This window comes from Lichtheimia ornata (genome assembly GCF_029851405.1).
Source record: "Lichtheimia ornata isolate CBS 291.66 chromosome Unknown scaffold00010, whole genome shotgun sequence".
NCBI classification, from domain to species: domain Eukaryota; kingdom Fungi; phylum Mucoromycota; class Mucoromycetes; order Mucorales; family Lichtheimiaceae; genus Lichtheimia; species Lichtheimia ornata.
This window is the reverse complement of record NW_026695330.1, coordinates 335719-359521: the sequence shown is the minus strand read 5'-3', so window position 1 is coordinate 359521 and position 23803 is coordinate 335719. Positions and strand designations below refer to the sequence as shown.

Here is a 23803-nt window from a genome sequence, read left to right as displayed (position 1 = left end):
TGATGATGGTGATGTTGTTATGGTAATGAACGAGTGAATGGAGGATGAGATGCGCCTAAATTTCACGACCGTACTTGTCAAAATCAATTTGAAAGAATGGATGGCGAAGTGCTTGACGAGCTGTGATACGTTTGCTTGGATCATACATGAGCATTTGTTCCAACAAGTCCAAAAGTTGCATGGTGGCTCTTGTTCTAGGATTGATGATACTGCGTAATGGCTTGAGATTATTGACCACGTTTCGTCGTGATGCATGGTGAGTGGTGCTGGTAGATGAGCCAGGGTTGTAGTAGCGTAATCGATTGTTTTCAAAGTATTTTGCTGCATCAGGGCTATGTAGGTTTAATGTCAATGGCTATTCGTGCCTGCCAAATACCCCACACCTTATAATAGTTACCTTGCTTTCCGTGCCATTCGCCCAGGTAATTTACCTAGTACCCTTTCCATCATAGCCAAATGCTCCAAGTTGTCGTGTGTTTGAAAAACGGCTTCGCCTGTAAAGAATTCAATCAAAATGCACCCAAGTGACCACATATCGCATGCATATGACCAACCAAGTCCTGTGTATGCACATCCATGTAATTAGTTTCTAATTTTGCTTGCATACAAGGCAATTTTTACCTAAAATGATCTCGGGTGCTCGATAATGCCGTGTTGATACCACAGCAGAATGATAGCCATGTTGGAAAGTAGCTGACCCAAAGTCAATGAGGACGATGTCGGTCTTGCGTAATATCCGTGTCGTGCCACGCTGTATCAAGAGAAAAGGTTAGAGAGGTCATGCCATGATGATGTGCATTGATCCTTTTCTTTCAAATACCTTTGTATGGGATGCTAATACGGTATCATAGTCATGGTTCTTGAGTAGGATGTTCTCGGGTTTCAGATCCGTGTGAATCATTTCGAGTTCGTGGATAACTAGAAAAAGAGGGTTGTTTAAATACGTGTGCTCTCTTGATTAGCCCGATCCAAGATACTTACAAGCGACACTATTCAGCAGCTGTTTTGCAAAGTGCTGGATTTGAACGAGAGGAAAGGGGGTGAAGTCGTTGGACTTGAGGAAATCGTAAATGGATTGATCCAGCAGCTCGAACACCATACACACATGATTGTAATGTTCAAACCATTCAACGAGATGGATGCATTGGCTATGGTTGCACAAATTAGTTGAGTATAATGCAACAATGCAAATGACCTTTATCATCATTCCCCCAATTGTACTCACTTGAAATTAAGCTGATCATGTTTTTTCAACGTGTTGAGGATACGAATCTCTGTTTGACTTGCTTCACGGTATTTTGGGATAGCACGGATGATCTTGACGGCACAGTAGCATTTTCTTACATGGTCGTAGCATCTTACTACTTTGCCATAGGTGCCTTGCCCAAGTACCTGGTCCATTTGATCTATTCATATTGGAGGATCGTCAACTCAATTCCTGATATGTATATAAGGATGAACTTACATCGGTTCTTAAGAAAATGACCACGTCGTACAATAAAATGACCATCAGCATCATTCATGGGTTGTGGTAAAGGAGGTGGTGGAGGTGGTGGTGGATGATGAGGATGAAGATCTCTTCGTCGTCGTTTGCTGTTTGTGTGATAGTAGCTGGTATCAAAAGGATGATGATTATGATGATGATGCTGTTGCTGCATAGAGTGTGCTGCTGGGGTATAATGACGCTGGCGCTTAGGTAGACGTTGTTGGTGGTGTGTGTGATACAATGATGGATGTGGATAGGTGGTTGTTTGATATTGGAGTTGTTGCTGGTGATAGTTGGAGATCCGGGTGTGTGATGAAGAGGTGAATGACGGCATGGAAGGAGGTGGTGTAGGGGCCTGCACGACAGTGTAATTGGAACGGCTTTGAGAACGATCGTGCGGTGTTGGTGGAGGTGAGTCTTCAATGACAATGATCTCTTGTGGATAGCCATTCCTGTAATACTCGGCTTCCCAGTTGGATTCTCGGTTCCTTTTGGTTGGCAAGAGAGCACTGGTAGCCATAACGACGTTCAAGAAAGAAAAGGAAGGCGGGAAGAAGGATTAAGAGTAAAGGGCGCGCGTTCTTGCTGCTGCTTTTGGGGCTGGTTGGGGGGTGGGATTTGTGATACAGTGTTCACTTGAGGAGAAAGAGGGGAGTCAAAAGATGGCTAAAAAGTAAAGAGAGAGGAGTGTTCAACCACAAAGCAAAGTTAATCATCCCGTGCACTCTGATGTCGCTGTTGTTTATTATCATCATCCACTACCACGGACTAGGGTAATATCTCATATCATTGCACGACACAATGAGTAGTATATTATCATAACCCTTTTTTGTACATAAACCAGCAGCAGAGATAATAATCAAAAGCCATTTCCTCCCCTTGTGCACTACTTTAAACACTATTATCGTCTCCAACACCCCTTTCTTTCACAGCCACCGAAATGATTGATCGTCTTAATAAGCGCTCAAATCGCTCCCCTTTCGAGTAGCTTTAGTATCCCATTGCTACCTGCCTAATGGTAGTGGTAGTAACGAAATAAAAAAAGTAGCACAATGCCTCCTTCTCCCCTGTATCCAATTTTGAGCAGATGGTGCGTCTTGGTAGTGGTCAGTACAACATGACATGATACAAAAGGTGGAAACAACAAGTAAGCTAGCTCTTTGAGCACTATCCACATCCCAAACATACATCAATCTTTCCACAACATATAATTCTCAACTATATTAAGTGGGACATTGAACAACCCACAGCTACCACAGAGTATCTTGGATCTCATTAATATGAATCCTTGATCATGCATCACGTAATTGGCTAACGCTTTCCTCCCGTGAGGGCAATGCGTGATAATGATACGTAGCAATACCATCAATAGCATAGTAGGTCACCTTTCGTTAGAGCATTTACCAAGATTATGTACTTGATATAGCAAATGTAACATCATGATTACTTACTTGCTACATGGATCAATCGAACAACTTGCTCTTTTGGGAGAGCAGCGTATTCACCATTTTTATGATCCAACAGGGATGGGGGACCATATTAGCGGTAGCTCAGCCCATCATGCCCAAATCCAAAAACACGGTCGGTCTTTGATTTTGATGATTTAGGTGAGGATCGGCGGATGGTGTTCGATTGATCACCGATAATACAGCTTGAATTGATGATGCATGATGATATAGATTTGTGCATTATCATGGACATTGCTCGTTTGAGTTCTTTTCTACAATGGTATTCATCATGTCATCCCTTTGATGCTTTTGCCAACAGGATGACAGAAGGCCAGGAAGCGATCAAGATTATTTGATTTGGATAAGGCGGATGGTTTGCTCATGATGGTATGAGCGCACATGGGTGATAGCAGTCGCTTGTTATAGAAAGTGATCGGCACCTTTTACAAGGGCCGCCAAATTGTCCCTGAGCAATGAGGGAGTACCCTTCACTAATGAGAGCTGAAATTATACTTTGCATTCATTTTTACCAGGTCATCATCTACATACAATGAGATGTGAAGGGAATCCATCTACTCAAAAGAGCTGTAGATATTAACCATAAATGTATGTACATCCTTTCTTGAAGCCCAGATGGCGCTCATACATATACCGCAAAGGTATCCATCATCAAGACATAAAATTACATACCACAAAGACAGGAATGGGCACAAGTATTAAAGGACTACGAAGATGATTACGAAGAAGAACGCATGAGCTATTCCTGATCCATGGAGAGTCGATGAATAGCACATAGTAGCGTGGATGTTTATCGAGTAAGTATGATAAAGGAACAGTAATGTAAATTGAATAAGCTACGGGTGGATCACATTAGAGCTAACGGGTATCATTGTGTCATTGTATTCTTGGTTGCTGCTGACATAATCATCCTTCACTCATGATTGGAAAATAGCTGTGGCGTGCATTCACTTGAGTATTCCCAATATCATCCAAACGTTTCATCAAAGATAGAAGCCCTTTGCTCAAATCCATCCAATCCATCACCATCATCCTCATCCGTATCCACATGATATGGTCCATCCTTCCTGTTCACAACGCGACAAGTAACCAAAGCAACATCATTGCATTTGATTCCAACACCATCCATAACCATTACAAGTACAATACTGCTGCTGATATGCTTCCTTTTCCATCCACCTCTTAACCATTTTCCATCGAAGCTCTAGCAGAGGAAGATTGCTTGTATTGCGGTGTACTCGAAAGCTGATTGGGAATCATTTATTGGGATCCGTATGCATTAAAGCAAGCTTCTAGGCATAAATAAAGCTGCTTCTATACATTGGCTATCTGCTGTTCACGTAAAAAAGGCTGTAACGCAGGCTGCTGCAAGTAACTTGAGACAATGAAGTAAAAGCCTTGCTAATGGCAACTGCTGGTACGTTTGAACGTGGCAGAGGAGTGTGCAAGAACATGTGTTGTAGTAGCGTGACAAGGTTGTGGACGTTGTTTGACACTAGAGTAAAGACCTCGCTAATAGAACTGCTGGAATGAATGCTGTTACGTTTGGTCGTGGCAAAGGATTGTACAATGAGATGGTGAAGTGTCAAGAAACACGGGTGCTGTAGTGGGGTGCACAAGCCATGGAGTTCCCATTCAGTCAAAGGCTTTCGGATCAAGGCATTCGTAGGAGTGACATGATGGGCTGAAGGAGGACAATCGTTTGCAGGTGGTAGTTGTGCTTGAATGGGGCAACAGGTGAGAATGGGAGGAAGAGAAGATAAAGTAGGAGTGGAAGAAGAAAAAATCTTAGAGCTTGATCTGATGTTGAATGGTATTTCTTTGTTTGAGCGTTGCTCATTCAAATCCTCTCGGATCAAGAAAGTTGAAGGATGGGAATGATGGGCTGGAGCAGGGCACTCGTTCACATGCATTGGATTGGGAAACAATGGAGAACGGGAGGAATGGGCTATCAAGTGGCAGTTTACATATTACTTTGCAAAATGATTTTTTGATGCTTGGATGATACATCTGTGTTTAAGCGTTTTTCAGTCAAATCCCCTTGGATCAAGAAAGTTGAAGGATGGGCATGCTGGGCTGGAGCAGGGGAATCGTTCACATGCATTGTTTTTGACAACAATGGTGAATGGGTGGTATGGGCTATTGGCTGCCAATGATGAGCTACTACTGAATCGTGCATAAAGTATCATCCTTCCATCCTTCCAGTCATGCAAGGTAACTGAGTTACCCAAAGAGTCCTTCTGCATCTTTTGCCTCATTATAGCCATACTAATTTTTACATTAAACAAAGACTCATTTCTCATATAGAATTCACGCTTTACAAAGTCATATAAAGGTTCCTGTATTCCTAAACTTTAGTAATCAAACGTGGGTTTTTATTTAGAGCAAATGTGCTCATTTATCAACTGCAATCTTGTGAAAGTTTTCACGATCAAGCTTGCCAATCCCAGATTTCGTGAAGGTCGCTACCAGCCAAAACTGCCGCTGGATCTGTGACGGACCTCTCTTCGGATGACGATGACCAAAATATTTTTTGGGCTGCTTATATATTGAACGCGAACTTTCACACAAAAGGTTACGCTGCCGAGCCCATTGCTCTAATAAAAACCCCATCCGTTTCATTGTGAAATTCAGAGCAGGCACCTTTATGTCAAGATAAATATGCAACTGCTATAATAGAGCAAAAGATGCAGAAGGACCTCTTTGGGTAACTCAGCTAAAAAGTCAGGACTTCAGGGGCAATGCATGAGAGGTACGCAACCCTCACTTTTATGTCATACATTGGCAGCTAATAGCCACTTTTGTGCATTCCCAACGTTTGTGCATTCTATTGTAGATGAACGATTCTCCTGCTCCAGACATTCATTTCCATGATTAAAGTAGGTTGATCCGAGCTGATTTGGTTGAGTTACGCTCACACAAGATTACATCGGTTGAGCTACATCGAGCGTGCTTCATGTCCAGAGTGATGTAATCTCTCTTTGACCGCAGCTCAGTCAAATCAGCTCGGATCAACCTATTTTAATCATGGAAATGAATGTCTAGAGCAGGGGCATCGTTCCCATGCAGTGGAACAATGGTGATTGGATAAAAGTGGCCGTTAGCTAGCAATACATGCCTGTTCCTAGATGATCCATAAAGTAATTATACATTGACCCTTTCATTCATGCAAACGTAGCTGTGTTACACAACACGACCCTCTGCATCTTTTGCTCTGTCAGGGTCCACCTTCTTGGCAATGAACAAAGACCACTCTTCATATAGGATCACGCTTACAAACATAGAGGTGCCTGTATCTCCAAACTTTACAATGAAACGTGGGGTTTTGAATAGAGCAATGTGCTCGGCTTGGCCAACAGCACCTTGTGTGAAAGTTTCACATTCATCATGACCAACCCAAGATTTCGCAATGCCGCCACCAGCCAAAAGGTCACCACGTTATAGATCGATTTGATGGGATTTGTATTATAGGTGGAAGCAAAGAGCATCAAGCAGAATGCACTCAATTATAAAGATGGATTTCAGATTCAAGAGCTCATAAGAGTGATGGCTGGTTGGACTTCTTTACTCAAACACGTGATGCAGTTCATATTCCCTCATCCACATAAACGCAATACGTTGCTAAAATGTAGTATTCATTGTGCTCATGGAAATCGTAATGTCCTGGATGTGGTAGTAATTAACAAGAGGAGCGTTTGTGCTAAAAGGACGAAGGCAGACCTAGCTTTGCATGCTGATGTGAAGTGCTGATCGGTGCTCTACCAGGCAGGAGAGCAACTAAAAACTCATTGTGCTACTCGCATGCGGTAAATATGATATCATCAGTACTGCCTTTTAGAGAACGGGGTAACCATGATGATGGCATCAGCAGGTGGTGCTGTTGCTTTGTCTATAGGTTATCACTATTGGGCTCTACCATTGTGGAAATCGAAGCATAAAGAAGGATTCATGATCAATCTGTGGGACCAATGAACGTATTGTTTGATGGAGTTTCATGGTAATAGATGTTGCCCATGATACAATGCGGTGATTCGGCTAATCGTTTTCTAGAACTCAGTTTTCTGGAACAGTATGGAACATTTAATGAGACGATGTTATGATCATTTATACATAATGACAAGTGATAGTAAGAGCACAGGTATTAAATTAAGCATGTATTCATTAACAAGGAGCTGTGCATTGACATGGGATGGATCGAGCAAGGAGGGGGGAAGATTGGACACTACCTAATACCGGGATAAGAAATGCTATTCGTTGAAAGTTTGCGGCCTATGATGTAATGTGTAACATTTGACGTAATGATTTTGGAGCAGACCTCTCTCTCTTTGTTCTCGTTTGTGCCATTTCATTCAATCCGGTACGTGGTGTGGCTCATGCTATGATTGAGACTCTATGTTGGTGTGTTACAATGGGCTAACCTTGGTTACGGTACCAGGTGAAAATCAGTCGAGGCGCTTTGACTTGAACGTATCGAAAAACTCTTAACGATTGTCAGTTTTCGAAGCAACAAAGGTACATCGAGCACGTTTATTTGTTATTACCTTTATTCTAATCGGTGCAAGTCTTATCAGAAGCAACACGAGTATCCAGTGTGTCAATCGCAGTATGACTTCAGTGCAATCAGGAACTACAGCAGGTATGTGTTTGGTTTAGTCAGCTTTTTGTGTATATGCGGGCGGGGGTTTATAGCGAAAAGGAGATGATACTAAAGGAGCTCGTTGTCATATACAGCTGTCAATAGCCCACCCATGGCAGTGTATCCTCTCAACTCAAGTTCAAAGTTGGATCAAGAACCCAATCCTTTTGAGCAAAGTTTCGCAACGAATGTAACCGGCTCAAGCCCCAGCAGCAGTAACAGTAGCAACAATTCTCAACATCAGAAAGAAAGCCTACCAAAGTTACCACCAGTAGCAGCCCTTGATAGTCCTGCTGGTGTCATGAATGCATTGCCCAAGGATGTCGCAAGCCAATTTCAATGGGATTCACTACGTGCAGGTCCTTTGTCACCATCCATGCTCACTGGTCCAGCAAGACGACAAGAACAGCAACAGCAGCAGCAACAGCAGCAGTACGACTACAATAACAACAATGCAGCAAGTCACATGACCCAATCTAGCAACAATTACGGGGATCGATCAGGTAACAAACAAGATTAATGCCTTGTTTACAATATGCTCATATCCATCATTTGTGTAGCGTACAATGCCAAACGCAAAGCTGATGACAACTCTTCAAGCAGCCAATCACCTGTGCAAAGGACGACATCTGCAGATCATTTACAACAACAAAGTCCATCACCTGAACCTGATTCCAAACCAAAGCAACAAAGCAGAAAGAAAGCTCGCCCAAAAACAGCTGAGGATGAAGAGAAGCGACGCAACTTTTTGGAGAGGAATCGAATAGCTGCATTGAAATGTCGACAACGCAAGAAACAATGGCTTAACAACTTACAAAACAAGGTGGAAGTGTTGACCAACGAGAATGAGCAATTGCAAATGCAGGTGGAGACCATGCGAGAAGAAATCACGAATCTCAAGACATTGCTATTTGCACACAAGGATTGTCCTGCTGCACAAAACAATGGCTTCAATGGTTCGATACCCAAAGGAATGCCAGCAGTAATGCATCAACAAGGTATCCGAGGACCTACACCATCCAATGGCGGACCACCACCACCACCTCCAAATGCCGTTTATTCACAACCATTCTCAGCTGCTGATCGATCACAGACCACAAGTGCTCCTATGAATGCACCTCCACAACAACCACATCACTTTCAGCAACAGCCACCACCACCACCACCAGCTATGGTTGGCATGCCTATGCAGCCCCCACAGAGTCACCCTGTACAGCAACAAGGTATGATGGCTGGTGCTTCAGGTCCATCCACAGGCGTCATACGATTATAGACGCAGCACACTTCAACATATGCCATTATCCTTCTTTTTTCTTTTTCTTCTTCCACCTCTCATCATCCATACCAGTTTCTTGCCTGTATCCTTTCTTTCCTTGTTGCATAAGCAGTTGCTAATATCCCCCCCTCGTTTTCATTCTTGCGGCTTTGCACCTCTCTCTCATTTCTTTCCCTTTCTTCCTTCCCACCACATGTTGCATAAGAGTATCCTATGGAGTGTAAAAAAAAGAATAACAAAATGATTCATTCCTAATTTGTGCACAGACCCTTGTGTGTATAGCAACAAGAGGAGTTGCATGTATGTTTGTCTATCAGGGAATTGTAACTTGCGTTGTGTGATGATGGCCCATCGTGGTTGTGTGCAACCCAAACTTTTTCATGCAGCCGTATGTACCTGCGTGTGGTACACACAAAATGTACGATTAGGATTTGGTCCACTTGTTGTACTGAAACAACCTGTGGACTCCTTTGTACGATGACCACACGGCATCAATGATGATCGACAACAACAACAACAACAACAATAAAGTACTGTTGTGTCTAATGAAAGCATAATGTTGAATGAATCCAAATGTGCGTTGGTGTCACCAATCTCATCATGCATGGTGGGACAAGATGGATAAGCATCCAAAGTGATAAATTCTGCTGTAAGATTGAATATACCAAATACGCACAATTTGTCAAGAAAGTAACGGGTCAAAGCACGCCAAGACAAGAGAATGGGCTGCAGCAAGGTGCATTCACCCCAGTTGTCGCGCGCTCGGAGAACATTCCGCTTCTGAGATTGCATACAACATCAACCAATGCATCGTCTACAGCCCAAAAAAAGATCCACTGGTAAATGTCGTGTTGCTTTACGCTATGCTGTGGCACATGAGTTAGTGCAGACGCTCAAGGAGAAATAACCTAATACCGCTTGCCTTTAAAACAAAATAAGCGAGGAGGGAGGCATTGTTGTTGTAAAAGAACGCCACCATCATCACCACAATCAATGGTAGAAAGGGTGGTGATAGTATAGTAGTAAGGCAAAATGTTGTCGATGATAGGGGTGATGGGCCAAAGACCTGCGTTGCGTTGGGGGAGAATTATTACGCCGATCCAACGAATGGATGAACAATGAAGGTGTGTGTGTATGTGTGGTGTCCTCAACTGGCGCTGCATGGTAATATTGAATGTTTGTAAGTGGAGAGGAGGCGAACTAAATAGATTTTCTAGATCTCACTTGCATAAGGCGTGTGTGTGTGCCTCCCTCCCCCAAGCATGGCCGTTGAGTTTAAACAGGCAAGACAAATTGTGGATGTAAGAGAGGGGTGATGATAAGGGGCGGGAAGTATGATGGAATGAAGGCAGTTTTATTTTTTTTCTCCATAGAACAACACGTCAATATAAAAGGGACCCCATCTAAATCCAACCCATTTCGCTATTTAACACATACACATACATACTACGCATTTGCTACCATAATACATACATATGCTTCAATCGCAAATCCTTAGTGTTCTACCACGTCGAATGCTTGCCAGCTTATGGGCATCAGCAGAAACACGTCTTACGGTAAATGTGGTTGACAATGGGGATGATGATGATGATGATGTCGTTGCACAAAGGATCGTCCCATGCTGACTTTTTCATACAGCTATCGCATTTCACCGCCAACAACCACAGCAATGCTACCTCGCCATCGTTTCTTTGTGCTGAGTTACCTGTTCGCTACATGCACATGTTGAGATTATTGTCGTCGCTTCCGCTAGATGCATTACAATCGCCTATGATTAAACACGTGTCGCATCGATATCTCCACGATTTGTGTACATTGTTACATCCATCCATGCAGAATACATCAAGTCGTGCATTCAGCGATGTGATGCGGCGGCTACGACAACGACAAGCGACTAGCTTAATCCGATTGCGATATGCATTGGCAGGGTCTACCATGTTGATGGATAATATCAATACGATTGGACTCGGGATTCAGTTTCTCACTGGTAATTATTCCACGCATATCTTTTTCCTCTTTGGCTATTGCGCTACCCCTATCGTTTCCTACCTCCCCCCATTTTACGTTTTTCTTGGCATTCTCCCCCTTCTTACATGATGCATGGATTCTTGTATGTCACTCACTCCTGTATCATAACACACTTAGAGCAACATCTTTCATGGCCCGATCGTGTTCAAGAAGTGAGGCCAGTGGAAATTGCCATGCAGGCTGCAGACGATGTACGACAAGTCTGTGCCTCCTGTCTTGGCAAACAACCACCTCCAATCTCTATCATTGACAAGGGATCCTCTCAAGAAATGCATTATGCTCCTAGTGCATTGCATCGTGTATTATTCGAATCCATGCTATTAGCTGTACGAGCTCACATGACCACAACTGCCACTACTACATCCACTTCAAGGTGGCCATCTTTATCCTTTATGCGTAAAAACAAGCAGCGACCTATTCAACTTGATATTTTTGGTGGTCCAACAAGTGTCGGATTTCGCTTGGATAGTCCAGCACCTTTATTGACAAGGGATACTTTACATGACATACCACGTGACCCTATTGGTATTCCCATTGCTCATCAAGTGTTGAGCTCAACAGAAGCCGACACCCTTAGCAAACATGGAGATGAACAATTACCCAATGCTGAATGGCATGTATGGAGTGGGTGGCGTGCAGCTAAAACAATGGCTAGCCACTGGGGTGGTAACCTTGATGCCATGTCTGTTGATGGACTTGGTACAACAATGTATCTTGCTCTTGACCGCGACTTGAACATCAGCGAGCGTTATCCTGTTTACAATCCATCACGTAGGCGATACAATCCTGAGACACAGCTTGAAGCTTTCCTTGATGCCATTTCACAACAACAAAGCACAACCCATCAATACCAACGTCCTGCCAAAGATCATTCCATTTCTCTTTCAGCAGCTGTTGCATCTGCAGTTGCTCATGCTTAATACTCTCACTTTCATGTTTCTTTGTTTCTTGTTTTCATTCTTCATTTCACCCCCATACCCATACCACCACATCTCTTTGTTTTTACATTAATTGTTCCTGTTTACTACTATATGCATCATTTCTCATTCAGCAAACAACCATAGGCAATCTCATCCATCATCATCCCTAGTCCATTTCCCTATTTTCACTCGTAGAATACGCCTATATTATGTTAGATGACCCATTTTGATGAGTACATCCAATACAGTCTTCATTATCATCTTCCATTCTTTGTCATTTGAGTGGTACCACCTTCCCCTGGTTATGTTAGACACCTCCTCCTCCTCTCCCTCATGCATTATGCACGCCCATAAATGTAGGGTGGCAATGTTTTTTTGATACGAGATGATGATCTGTTTCAAGATGTTGTGTGTAAGCAGCATTTCTTCCTTCGATGGATGAACTAATATCCAATATGAACGACTCAGCATCCGCTTCTTTATCTTTTTTCGATTATCCCTTTCCGACGTACAAGATACAGCCGCCATGGCAACAAGCGAATCACTCTCCATTACTTCCTCCAGCCCTCTTAGCAGTGTTGACGAGAACATGGTGGCCGATTTACCCATTTCAAAAGAAGCATCCACAACCAATGCGACAACGACCAACGATGCCGAGACTCAACAAGCGCAAAATGTACCATCAGCAAACGCTTCTACGTCAACGCCTGTAACTACTACCAGTACAACGACCACGCCAACCCAAAGTGCACCTGCTACAACAACCACGGCAACGATGGTTACACCTGCAGCTGCTGTTCCTGCCAACAACAATGTGCCTACTGTTATTCAGCCGCCACCACCGACATCCACCACCAGTTTTGAAGAAATCCAAAAACAATTGAAAGCAACATTGGATCACGTGGAACAAAGGAACATGGTCAGTGGATTCCAAACATTAAGTAAAGCTACAAGTGCTGTAGTCGATCATTGTGAGCAATTGGGTAAGTCAAAGGATGAAGTAGTGTAAACTCTTATTAATGGATCGAATAGGCCTTACATCGGATGACCATCCTTACAATGCAATCGATCGTGAGCAGTTTTGGGCAGGCTTGAACAATTGCTGGTTATATGCATTGGCTCAACGACAAGAACCTAGCAGCGAAGTGGAGCGGATGACCGATCAACATTTGTATGGATTACGTGAAATGGTCGTTGCATGGGCCGACAAACTCGAACGCTATGGCTTGGTGGATTATGAAATGGGATGGTGGGAAGCTGACATTTTGGCAGCTATCGATGCCATTCTTGCCATGAACTATGCAGCAGCCCAAGCAGCAGCCCAAGCTGTCGTGGCTCAAGCAGCTGCAGCTTTGTTTGGTGAGGATGTCCTCAAACAGCAATGATTACTTATATACAACACAACAACAACAGCCGCTTTGGCATGCATCACGTACATACTTTTTCTCATATCCTCTCTCGTACTCATATCTTCATCATTCACACCTCAACCCCCACCCCCAGCTCTTTATCCCATGCGTTGTTTGAAGCGATAATCGTTTTTCATTTTGTGTATATACAATAATAATCTTTTTTCATATAACATACTACTCTATTTCAAGTACTACTACATGATACAGGGGTTCATTCTATCATCTACTGCTCATTGTTGTCTCCTTCTCCTTCCTCATCCTCCTCCTCGCCATCATCAATACCAGGGAATGGGAATGTGAGGATAGCAGCGACACCACTGAGCAAGTTCAATTCTACAAAGAACGCAAACGTCGTCAATTCCAATATAGACATACACCTCATGTACAACTTACGTTCACCAGATACGTGCATACTTGAAAATACACGAACAGTGCCTCCCATGGATCGGACCGATTCAACCAAATCCACATACTTGCGTCTCGTTGCAATATCCGCTGACCGGAACAATTCATCCGTCACCAACAAGGTACCAATAGCACCATGCTCATTTGCCTTGGCCACATGAGAGTACCCGTAAAAGGCACGATCAGGATCCGCATTCATCATTGCATAGAACTCATCAAGAGCTTGTACTTCACGGGCTGCCTTGGTATCAGCAAGCTTATTTTGGATGGAAGGATCTTGCATAACCTCATTCAGTGAATGCTTATGGCCGCTGGAGCTATGGACGAGCACAAACTTGGACCGATTTTCAAGGATTGTCTTGTTCTCTGTTTTCTAGTAGATAATCATTACGTTAGCCTTCTTTGCATGCAATAGAATAAACTAGTACTTACCACAGCTTGATCAGAGATATATTGGTATACTTGCTCCTAATCACATCAATGAGTCATCTTGATGACAAGCGTGTACTGCTTAAACCACGTACCCTTACGAAGCCAGGGCTAGCAATGATAACTGCCTTGAGAATATTGAAATCAAAAAGACGCAAAATGGCCTGATAAATTTGGTCATAAAACTTCTCCAGACCCTATTATCATCCCAAGTCAATCATTGTTTGGTATCCAAAGAGTCACCTTTACCTTTTCATGGTTCGTCACAGACCCCTTTCGCTTCCTTGGGATGGGTGTTTCTATCCTTTGCTTGACAACCGTCATGTGCTCGGTAAGGAAACAAACATTGGCTAAACCTTCTTGACAAACAATGGCGGCAACGTCTGCTTGTTTAGCAATATCACATGCTTCATCCACACGCTCCAGAGCAATGATATCCCATTCAGGCTTATACAATGTAAAATTGCGGTTCAACTCGAGGTCGATCGTGTGATAGCTACCCAACTACGAGATCCTGTTCAGCATACAAATACCTGCGCCACACACATTCATCCTTCCTTTACCTTAACATAGGGGTTCTCGGATGTAACACGACCATTGATACGCAAAAGACCAACTTGAGGATCAAAATCCACGGATTCAACAGTGATAGTGAGGACCATGCGTGTGCGTTGGCTGGTTGTGGATCCAGTAGAGCTCTCGGATTGAAGTCGTCTATGCATCATATTATCAATAAGGACATTGAAGCACACTATTGGCAAAATAGACCCCCGTTTACCTAAAGGTGGTAGCCTTGATCTGATCCTCCTTGGAGATCAGGTTGTAAACGTGCCACATATCTTCCAGCTCTTCGGGATATAGAGTGACATGACCCGTTGCATCTTTCTCGACAGTCTTGTTGATGAGCTAATGTTGTTGCAAGTCGATTGGATCGTCAGTGGTGTACTTTGATAGAGTGTTGGTGTTTGTCTTACTCTCATACTGGCAAAAGAGTTGGGGGTTGCTCAAGAAAGGAAAAGGTGGAAAAAAGCCTACCACACAGCGCTCAACTCTCTTATGCACCGCGACCACACTCGTCTACTCCTCTTGTCGTAAGCCCCCGATGAAGTACTTTGAACGGGCACAAGTGTCCACCTCCCAACGACCCATTCTACAGCAATCAGAGTCGTTCATTATTCAGCAAGGCAATGTTGGGCTCTATGAACGGTAATGACATATGGTATACTTGTCAATAGAGGTTCTATGCTCATTGAAACGTTACAACCTACCCACCCATAGCAAGGAGAAGCTTGACCAATACCAGGATGGTGTATGCTACTTGACAACGCACCGCATCATTTATGTTGATAGCAGCAAAGGAGCCGAGCGTGCAGTTGAATTGCCTCTGAGTATGGTGAAGGATATAGAAACGTTTGTAAGTAAGGAAGAGAAGGATGGTGGGAACATTGGGATGATGTGTAAAGGTCACAAGAATTGACAAGAATGTTATGGCATAGAGTGGGTTTCTTCGTTCATCGCCCAAGATTATCCTTCATCTTCAAGCAGCTGATCGATTCTCCTCATCATCCTCGGCAACACCATCATCAACATCAACCACTGTACAACCATCAGCACCACTACTACAGCAATCATGGGTGTGCACCATATGCTCATTCTCAAACCCGCCCACAACCATAGAGAAATGCCAACTATGCGGTGTTCGACGTCCTCAAGATACCCCTTCCACCACCACAGACACATCAGATCAACAACATAAAGATAGCTCAGCATGTCGTGTTTGCACTTTTCAAAATCACCCAAGCATGATACAATGTGAAATGTGTGGTGCCAGCCTCGCAAATCCATCCTTATCCAATCATTCAAGCATATCAGACATGTTGCACGCAACACAACTTCAGCCTTTAGACGATGATGCACATGTACGCATCGCTTTTCGGAGCGGCGGCCTCTCTGGATTTGTATCGAAGCTCAAAGAAGCAGTGGATGTCAAAGCATGGAACAACAAGGTGTGTATACCGATATCAGAAATGGCGTTATTCCCTTTGTTAATCCATATTTTCTCAGCCTGTGGAATCTCCTATAGAGAAACCTGCATCGCCGATTACTCGTGGTGTTGGTATCAGTAAGTACAAAACGTTGATCGGTCCAAGAGAACGAGCCTATTAAAGGGAGAATGTGTTGAATAGGCGCTATCCAAGGCCGCATTGAAAAATCCACCATGGAAGCACAAGAGAGCATGGATGAGGCATTTCAGGATTTGGACAAGTTGATGGCCAAGGCAACGGAAATGGTATCATTGGCAGAATCCATTTCAACCAAGATGAACAAAGAATCCAACAACAATGACGACCTTTCTGCTTTGAGGACTACATTACTAAACCTTGGTATTTCGGATCCAGTGACGCGGTAAGTAGGTTAAGATCAAATTGGACAAGCAAGCGTCTTATGGAAAAAACATTAGTGGATCGGCTGGATCAATATATCATCAAGAACTAGCACGTGAGCTCGCCGATTTCTTGAGCAAATTCCTCGATAGACAAGATTCCATGAAACCATTGACGGATTTATACTGCGTATTTAATCGGGCAAGAGGCGTGGGTAAGTGACTATGTGGCTCATTACCAATTTTTGCTTATACACTGACAACGTACATAGCATTCATCTCCCCGGAGGATCTATATAAAGCAGCCATGCAATTTGAAGTACTACAATTGCCGTTTCGAATGAGACAATTTCCAAGTGGATTACTCGTGGTGCAATCACTTTACATGGATGATGAACGTGCTGCTCAACGTGTGCTCGAACGGATCAAGGAACAAGGCGGACACATCACATCACTGCGTCTGGCGGAATTGGAGAATTATGCATTAGCCGTGGCAACCGAACATCTCATGGTATAGTTTTCCCATGTACATCAGGATAGCAAACGTTCCTAACGTTAAGCATGGGTTGTATAGATTGCAGAGCAAAAGGCACTTGTTTGCCGAGATCAGGGGCCCAATGGTTTGACATTTTATGAAAACCTCTTATTGTCATCGTAGATCAATAGTGTACCTTTATTCCCTCATGTCATTAGAGTGCAATCTCAATTATCCAATATAAAGCAAACAATGGAAACATCCAAGATAATGAATAATCTTACTTAGCCGGGCATCTATGATAACCCCCTGGCAATTGTAGAATGGAAATTGAGCTATTATCAATTGTACTCTTTCAACGAGAAATCAAAAGTTTACATACAAGCAATGCGAGCCAATCGGGCCGCTAGTATATTATTAAAAGAGATACGTCTACGACATGTGGCTAATTCCATCGATCACCCGCAGCAGCAACCAGCTTGTTGAAGCAATCATCACGCTTAATTACATTATCAAAGTGGAGTTCCTATATACCATTAGCTATTAGTACGCAGCCTATCCAAGCTATGATTCTTGTTAACATACCTCGCCATCAACCGTGGTGATATCCAATCCGTTGGTGTGCCATACCAATATGTTGATACTCTTGGATTTCCTTACGCTGACAATATCACGCCAATAATAGTACACAAGCACGCGTGCACCTGTCACTCGTGATGTCCTAAATTGTAATCCGCTCTTTGTCAAGATAATCCTACCAGGGATACTGCCACGATATACACAGCCGTACGCTACATAAATAGGTGTCAATCAAAGGCCCATCTTTTTAGAAGAACACAATGACTTACTATCGAGCACATCCACCTCTGGGTCATTGTCCGAAACAACTGATTGTTGACTTGTTTTGCGCTCAAAGAGATTGCTGCTGTTTCGAATAGGTCGAATGCCTGTGCTATGTGCACTGCCCGTATCGCTGAGAGTATCATTGTCATTGGTAGCACGGGCCAATTGTTCATCAATGCTGTGCTTTACTTGACCAACGGCAGCACCTGCCACCATCATTGCTAGTGTAGCAGCGGTTGAAGTAGCTGGTTTTTCATCCGTAGCACTTGACTCACTTAAAGATTCAGCACTTGATGAGGATCGCCGTTTATCTGGTTGTGGTTCAGCTTCTTCAGGAAGGGGTGGCGCATCTTCGGCAAAACGATGTAATCGAATCACTTCCATGGCATATTCAGCATCATTTGGCACGCCCCAAAGCAACCAATCGATCACGTTAAAGAGACGTCGATGACGAGGATAATGAGAACGTAAGGCTTGCAATACAAAGAATTCAACACCCAAATATAGAAACAGCAATTTGGTCATGTAACGTGATGGCATGAACATGAACACAATCACCATGGCAGAGAGGATACAAAGAAGTATGCGTGTCTTTTCAGGTCGCTTCCAGGTGACCAAGCTATTCAATTCAATCATAAAAGTCAGCCACATGTTGATAGTTTTGCAAGATAATACAATACTTACTTCTTGACACGCTCCAATCGATCCACAAGATCCAGTAACTATCCATCCAATCCATTGGTGAGCAACATCACCCTTAGTGGGAGTAACCTCGACTTACAAACAATTGTCCTGTAGGTCCATACTTGCGTTTAATGTCGCCCCACCAATCATTGAGTGATTTCTTTTCCAATACATTGAATCCATAATTGACTTCAGTGGTGCCCAAATCTTGTTTCAATCGCCTCCAGAATTGCCTCATGTGCTTTCCACTTTTACCATTTTCTTGTTGTTCAGGTGATGATGACGATGATGATGATGATGGTGTGGATGATGATGATGCTGGTTGGTCCTCCGTTTCTGCATCTGCAGCGGTGGCTAATGCTTCGACACCAAATTGGGCAAACATGTCAACACGGACTGAAACAATGAAGCCCATGCATGACAAGAAGAAAAAGGTCACCAGCAGATCATAGTGCCACAAGGTCAAATACAACTAAATGTTTTCCCCAGTCATTCATATGCTTTTCCTTTTTACAACCCCATGACAATAGTAACCTACCAATGCTAATGCTCCAGTCAACCATTTGTTTTCCCATCGATACACTCTCCTTGCCGATAAAGCGGGTTCCTTGAGAGGTAATCCTAAGCCGTATAGCCGATCGACTCCGCTTCGTACAATTTTGATCGAGAATGGTTCAAGGTGATCATCCACGTGTCCACTTGCAAAAGAATTGATAACGTATTGAATCCACTAAGAAAGAAAACGACAAAGAGAATATGAGCTTATCGTTCATGCAATGGATAATGCAACATGATCCACCCAAAGGGTCACTTTTTTCTTATATCATCCCAATGCTTACAGCTTCAAAGTACTCTTTCCACCGAACACTGGTACTGCCGTCGTCATTGCGATCTTCAAACTGCCGGCGATCAGGTCGCGTGAGTCCAACAACACTGGTGCGTTTCATACCACGCACGTGGCGTTCAAGATAGGCGTAATGTAATGCCATGCCTTGCACATTGTCGTCGCGCGGATTGGAAGTTGAAGACGATCGTTGTCGAGAAGTGGCAGAGACGTCTGAAGTGGAACGTGCACGATTGCGTGTTGGTAATGGAGGTGGGACTAGTTCGCTATGAGACATTGCATTGCGTGGAGGTAGTTGCGGCGGACCACCGTTGTTATCGCTGGCGTCCATTTATTTACACAAAGAGAGAGAGAGCAAATGAAAAGAAAAGGAAAAAAGATATAAAAACAAAAGGGAAATATACACAATATCGAGGCGCAAGAAAAAGCGTGGGGCAAAATGAGGGGGAGGGGTTTGTGTGTGGTGGTGCTAAGGTAATTGACTAAATTAGGCGACGATCAGGTGGTACAAGCAATGCTAAGCTCATTGAAATGGTTGCTGAGGACAATATTGGGAGGAGGCGGATGGCGCAGTAGCTGATGATGATGGTGATTCAATAAATGAGGATGGAGGAGGTGTACAATGAATGCGAGGTGGTTCACTTGTAAAGCGCACTGATGGTGATCGACGGCTTGTTGTACTACAGCTGCTATAGGTGCTGTTATCACTATCTCGACGTGTACACCAACTAGAAGCACTGCTACTTGCAAGCGTGGAGACGCTGCCATTGCTTATTGATTCACAAGACATAGCGCCGAATTTGGATGGGTGCACGAGGATGCCCTTGCATGCATAGCGGTAGCATTGAATTTTGGGAAGGTTGGTATCGAGAAGATCATCGTCATCTCCTTCTTCTTCCTCTTCTTCGTCTTTTTGAATACAATCGTTGACATGTCGCATAAGTCGATCAAAGCAACTTGTTCTGCTGTCAGCAGAGGATGCAGTTTCTCGTGGCCAGCAGGAGGAGGATGCATTAACATGTGGTGGTAAAGTCGACATTGGCTTGTATTGGCCAATGGGCCATGGCTGTGATCGCTGTACAGGTATATCTTGAACGAGTACCATCAAGGACACTTGTTTACACAAACAAACAAACGAGCAAATGAAAAAGAAAAAAAAACGTGCTGCAACAACTTTTCCTGAAGCTGCCCTTTATTCTTCGTGTGGAGACAAAAGATTCTTCCCGCACCTATCCCATGCAAAATAAAAGTCAGGCCGAGGAATGTTTCGGTCAAAGACATGTCCTATCACAGCCATGAATCTCTTATCGGCTCCAGAAATCGATGACGATCATTGCACCAAAATCGTGTGGTTCCAGCCAAGAAAATTAGCTATCTATGCATTGGAGCATATTGGGGGACCAATAAGCTGACAGCGAACCTATCGCATGCTCTTGTTCCATTGTCATTCCATATTTCTGCTAGTTTTCCTTTTTGCTTTCCGTGGAACAGGGTGTTGTCAAAGTGTAGAGCATTCAAAATCCCTGGTGTCACAAACATGCACTCGATGCATCCTCAATCGATTTTTTTCGTTCCACGCTAAAGCCTCTATGCGCTTATAGGAAAAGCAAGAAGGCTGTATGATCTATAGGATCCCGCATATTATCTCCCCGATAAGTAGATCGTCTCAGATTTCCTACTCATCTCCTCTATGCCATCATCACACCACTGCATCATTTCGAAAGTAGGACACTCACACCCTATTCAAGAGGCGATCAGATAAACATGCTGCAAGAGCAAAGATCTCACAAAGAATACACGCTTGATGCAAATGCCGAGTGTACGATCCATGCAGTATATCTGTCATCAAAGATGTATGCACTTTCATGCAAGTAAATGTGGTGCTTTTTGACAATTAAGCAAGTCGCACAGGGGTTGCACCATTGTCTCAACCTTAAAGTTGCCTGACCCTGTCAAATTCGTGCAACGATTCAATATAGCGGTTTCAGATACATGACTCGGTCTCATCATTATATATGCCTTTATTAGGTAGATCAATTATTAGGTAACATGAGAAAAAAAAGAAAACGAATACAACAAAATGGAAAATACGGGATCAAAGGTAGATAAAAAAAGGAAGCCGGCGTAAGAAGAGGATATGAGGGGCATTTTCAGTTTTTGGTTTCTGACCAAAGGTATGGGAAGATTGTCACACAAGCAGCGTAAAGGACTGTAAAGATCTTGATGAAGCTGATATGGGCTTGGGACCAGCCGGCACGTTTGAACTCGACCACCAATGCATAGACTGCAACAGCGAAAAAGTGATAAATGAGGACGATGGGTCGTTGGATCAAACCGGATAGCAGTCCACATGGCTCTGAGATACATTTGCCACCACACTTGAAATACTCAAAACATCCTCGCTGCAATACCGCCAAATCAGAATCTATGGTGTGTGACATGATTAGCTTTGCTCACAATGACACCATTCTCTTTGTCGGGATTTTACCTTGTGCGGAAAAGAGTCGATACAAAGCCATAGCCAATACATTGATTGCTGTACAATATCGCTTTCGTGCCCAGTGGAATGCACCCATTTGTTGAATGATCACGTCCGTCTCGGTGAACGAGGGTATACTTTCAGGAGAAAGGAGCTCCTTCAAAAGAACAACATCTTGTAATGCAACCGTCATACCACCTAAAGACCCAGGATCAATAAAAAGAACCATGATGATATAACAATTTGCACTTACCACCGGTCAATGGATGTCGCATGTTCATCGCATCACCCAGAATGATCAATCCATTGTTTTGATTTACCGAGGGAGGAAGAAAACCATTAGGCATAGATCTCAATCGTTCGGTTTGCAATGCTTCCAAAAACTTTGGCTAAAGATTAAAGTATGTCAGCGGTTACTTCCATAACAGCATAGGCTGTGTAATACTTACACGGATGGATTCAGGAAGTTGAGGTGCAATAGATTCTTCAAAGTAACGTTTCAAATCGCCATTGGCAATGGAAGGAAGTTTACCAGGGACATCAATAAGCACACGCGTTTCGTTGGATCCGATTTGATACATAAGCACAGGTGACGGATCTACAAGGATCACGTGTCCATGGTTTGGCATTGGCATTGTCAAGCCCTTGATCTCGAAGCTGTACGATGTATATGAACATAAGCCTCAGTGATCAACATGGTTATCATCCTCCACTCACCCAGCAAAGTAGGATCGTACATCCGGCGTCTTTTCAGTAAACTCCTTTCGAAACTTTGAGAAAAGGCCATCCGCTACCAAAGTCAAAGGTGCATAAAACTACAATATGGCACGCCTATTAGCCACATACTAAACGCAGACCTTTTGCTGACCTCGTCACTCACCTTTTCCTCCTTGCCATCCTTTGGATTAGCCATAACGCCAATGACTCGATCATCATCCTCATCCTTGATCAACGATGTCACAGTAGCTTCCTTGACCTCAACGCTGTAAAGAAAGTGATAAATAGGTGTGCCAACAATGATCAATCACTTGTTATTATCTGCTTACTTTTTGGTATCGCGTGCTGCTGCTCGAAGCTTTTGAATGAATCGACCATGATGGAAAGACTTGCCCACCGCATTTTCACCAGTCGCATCGTTAACAGGATAAGGGATGTGAACCCATTCATTCTCTCGATAAATCGCATAGCCATGGCAAGGAATACCATCAATACCCTCAAGACAATCTGTAACCAAGGTTGCAATACACAATGAGCATCGTATCCCTGGATACCCATTTTGTCACAAGCTGTACCCCTGTTTCATACCTTCCATGCCTAACGCTGTCAAAGCATTAACACCACCTGGCTGTAAGAGCTCGCCAACGATGCGATCAGGTTCTGATAAATCGCGTTCCAAGAGAAGCACTCGACGGCCATCGGAGCCAAATGCCTTGGCAGCAGCCGAACCCAAAACGCCGGCACCGACAATGATGAGATCGTATTCACTTGAGGATTCCACAATGGAAGGCATCGATAGGGTTGACAGGATAGGATAGGAATGACTTCGAGTGCAAAAGAGGGAGCTGATAAAGATAACCGGAGTTGGTGACAGAAGAAAAAGAGAACACAGAGTTCCTTCCCCTTTAAAAAAAAAGTTGTGTGTTGTTTCACAAGAAGTTGCTTGTCTAGAATCACGTGTGTTTCTTACATTATACGATCAACACCCTCGTATGTATATCTTCTGGTGTTATAATATGCCCGGGGCCTAGAAATCATCTTGTGTACATAACCCAGATAGCCCTCGTTTATCTTCACGTGAATACTTGAAAGCACATTCCACTCATATCACATTGGAGGGGACTTCAAATAATAAAACGCACGGATCGATATGCACACAAATCCTCAAACCCAAAAAAGATCGGACGATGTCTGAGTTCTATAATTGTTTTGGGGAATGGCTAAAGTAGAACAGCAGTATGGATGGGATAATTCAATAGAAACTGGATAATGGATATGCCATGGCAACACAGCAGCAGTGGGATGATATATTTGTTCAAG

At 43.4% G+C, this 23803-nt stretch overlaps 9 protein-coding genes across 9 annotated transcripts; 4 read left to right on the top strand and 5 right to left on the bottom strand.

Moving 5' to 3' along the window:
- Positions 1-55: 55 nt before the first annotated feature.
- O0I10_003245 (uncharacterized protein) lies at positions 56-2006 on the bottom strand (the record flags this gene model as incomplete). Its single annotated transcript, XM_058483317.1, has 7 exons — positions 56-332; positions 398-560; positions 622-751; positions 821-918; positions 982-1148; positions 1226-1406; positions 1466-2006. 7 exons carry the CDS (start codon positions 2004-2006, stop codon positions 56-58), a joined length of 1557 nt encoding a protein of 518 aa, XP_058345936.1.
- Positions 2007-7557: 5551 nt separating this feature from the next.
- O0I10_003244 (uncharacterized protein) lies at positions 7558-8861 on the top strand (the record flags this gene model as incomplete). Its single annotated transcript, XM_058483316.1, has 3 exons — positions 7558-7588; positions 7684-8091; positions 8149-8861. 3 exons carry the CDS (start codon positions 7558-7560, stop codon positions 8859-8861), a joined length of 1152 nt encoding a protein of 383 aa, XP_058345935.1.
- Positions 8862-10339: 1478 nt separating this feature from the next.
- Positions 10340-11812, top strand: O0I10_003243 (uncharacterized protein; the record flags this gene model as incomplete). The annotated part of the gene is made up of 3 exons (XM_058483315.1): positions 10340-10420; positions 10503-10851; positions 11010-11812. The coding sequence occupies 3 exons, from the start codon at positions 10340-10342 to the stop codon at positions 11810-11812; spliced, it is 1233 nt and encodes a 410-aa protein (XP_058345934.1).
- Positions 11813-12338: 526 nt separating this feature from the next.
- On the top strand, positions 12339-13197 carry O0I10_003242 (uncharacterized protein; the record flags this gene model as incomplete). The annotated part of the gene is made up of 2 exons (XM_058483314.1): positions 12339-12795; positions 12845-13197. The coding sequence occupies 2 exons, from the start codon at positions 12339-12341 to the stop codon at positions 13195-13197; spliced, it is 810 nt and encodes a 269-aa protein (XP_058345933.1).
- Positions 13198-13447: 250 nt separating this feature from the next.
- On the bottom strand, positions 13448-15038 carry O0I10_003241 (mRNA surveillance protein pelota; the record flags this gene model as incomplete). Its single annotated transcript, XM_058483313.1, has 8 exons — positions 13448-13557; positions 13618-14002; positions 14062-14097; positions 14154-14255; positions 14308-14562; positions 14622-14772; positions 14837-14964; positions 15033-15038. The coding sequence occupies 8 exons, from the start codon at positions 15036-15038 to the stop codon at positions 13448-13450; spliced, it is 1173 nt and encodes a 390-aa protein (XP_058345932.1).
- A 122-nt stretch (positions 15039-15160) lies between these two features.
- Positions 15161-17099, top strand: O0I10_003240 (uncharacterized protein; the record flags this gene model as incomplete). The annotated part of the gene is made up of 8 exons (XM_058483312.1): positions 15161-15264; positions 15337-15472; positions 15555-16064; positions 16123-16180; positions 16245-16464; positions 16520-16656; positions 16714-16952; positions 17016-17099. The coding sequence occupies 8 exons, from the start codon at positions 15161-15163 to the stop codon at positions 17097-17099; spliced, it is 1488 nt and encodes a 495-aa protein (XP_058345931.1).
- Positions 17100-17361: 262 nt separating this feature from the next.
- Positions 17362-19618, bottom strand: O0I10_003239 (uncharacterized protein; the record flags this gene model as incomplete). The annotated part of the gene is made up of 7 exons (XM_058483311.1): positions 17362-17442; positions 17502-17707; positions 17765-18378; positions 18444-18481; positions 18541-18915; positions 18982-19173; positions 19283-19618. 7 exons carry the CDS (start codon positions 19616-19618, stop codon positions 17362-17364), a joined length of 1842 nt encoding a protein of 613 aa, XP_058345930.1.
- A 192-nt stretch (positions 19619-19810) lies between these two features.
- O0I10_003238 (uncharacterized protein) lies at positions 19811-20392 on the bottom strand (the record flags this gene model as incomplete). Its single annotated transcript, XM_058483310.1, has 1 exon — positions 19811-20392. One exon carries the CDS (start codon positions 20390-20392, stop codon positions 19811-19813), a length of 582 nt encoding a protein of 193 aa, XP_058345929.1.
- A 1045-nt stretch (positions 20393-21437) lies between these two features.
- Positions 21438-23276, bottom strand: O0I10_003237 (uncharacterized protein; the record flags this gene model as incomplete). Its single annotated transcript, XM_058483309.1, has 8 exons — positions 21438-21712; positions 21776-21964; positions 22020-22155; positions 22216-22423; positions 22484-22581; positions 22647-22749; positions 22813-22990; positions 23072-23276. The coding sequence occupies 8 exons, from the start codon at positions 23274-23276 to the stop codon at positions 21438-21440; spliced, it is 1392 nt and encodes a 463-aa protein (XP_058345928.1).
- Between the last annotated feature and the right edge of the window lie 527 nt (positions 23277-23803).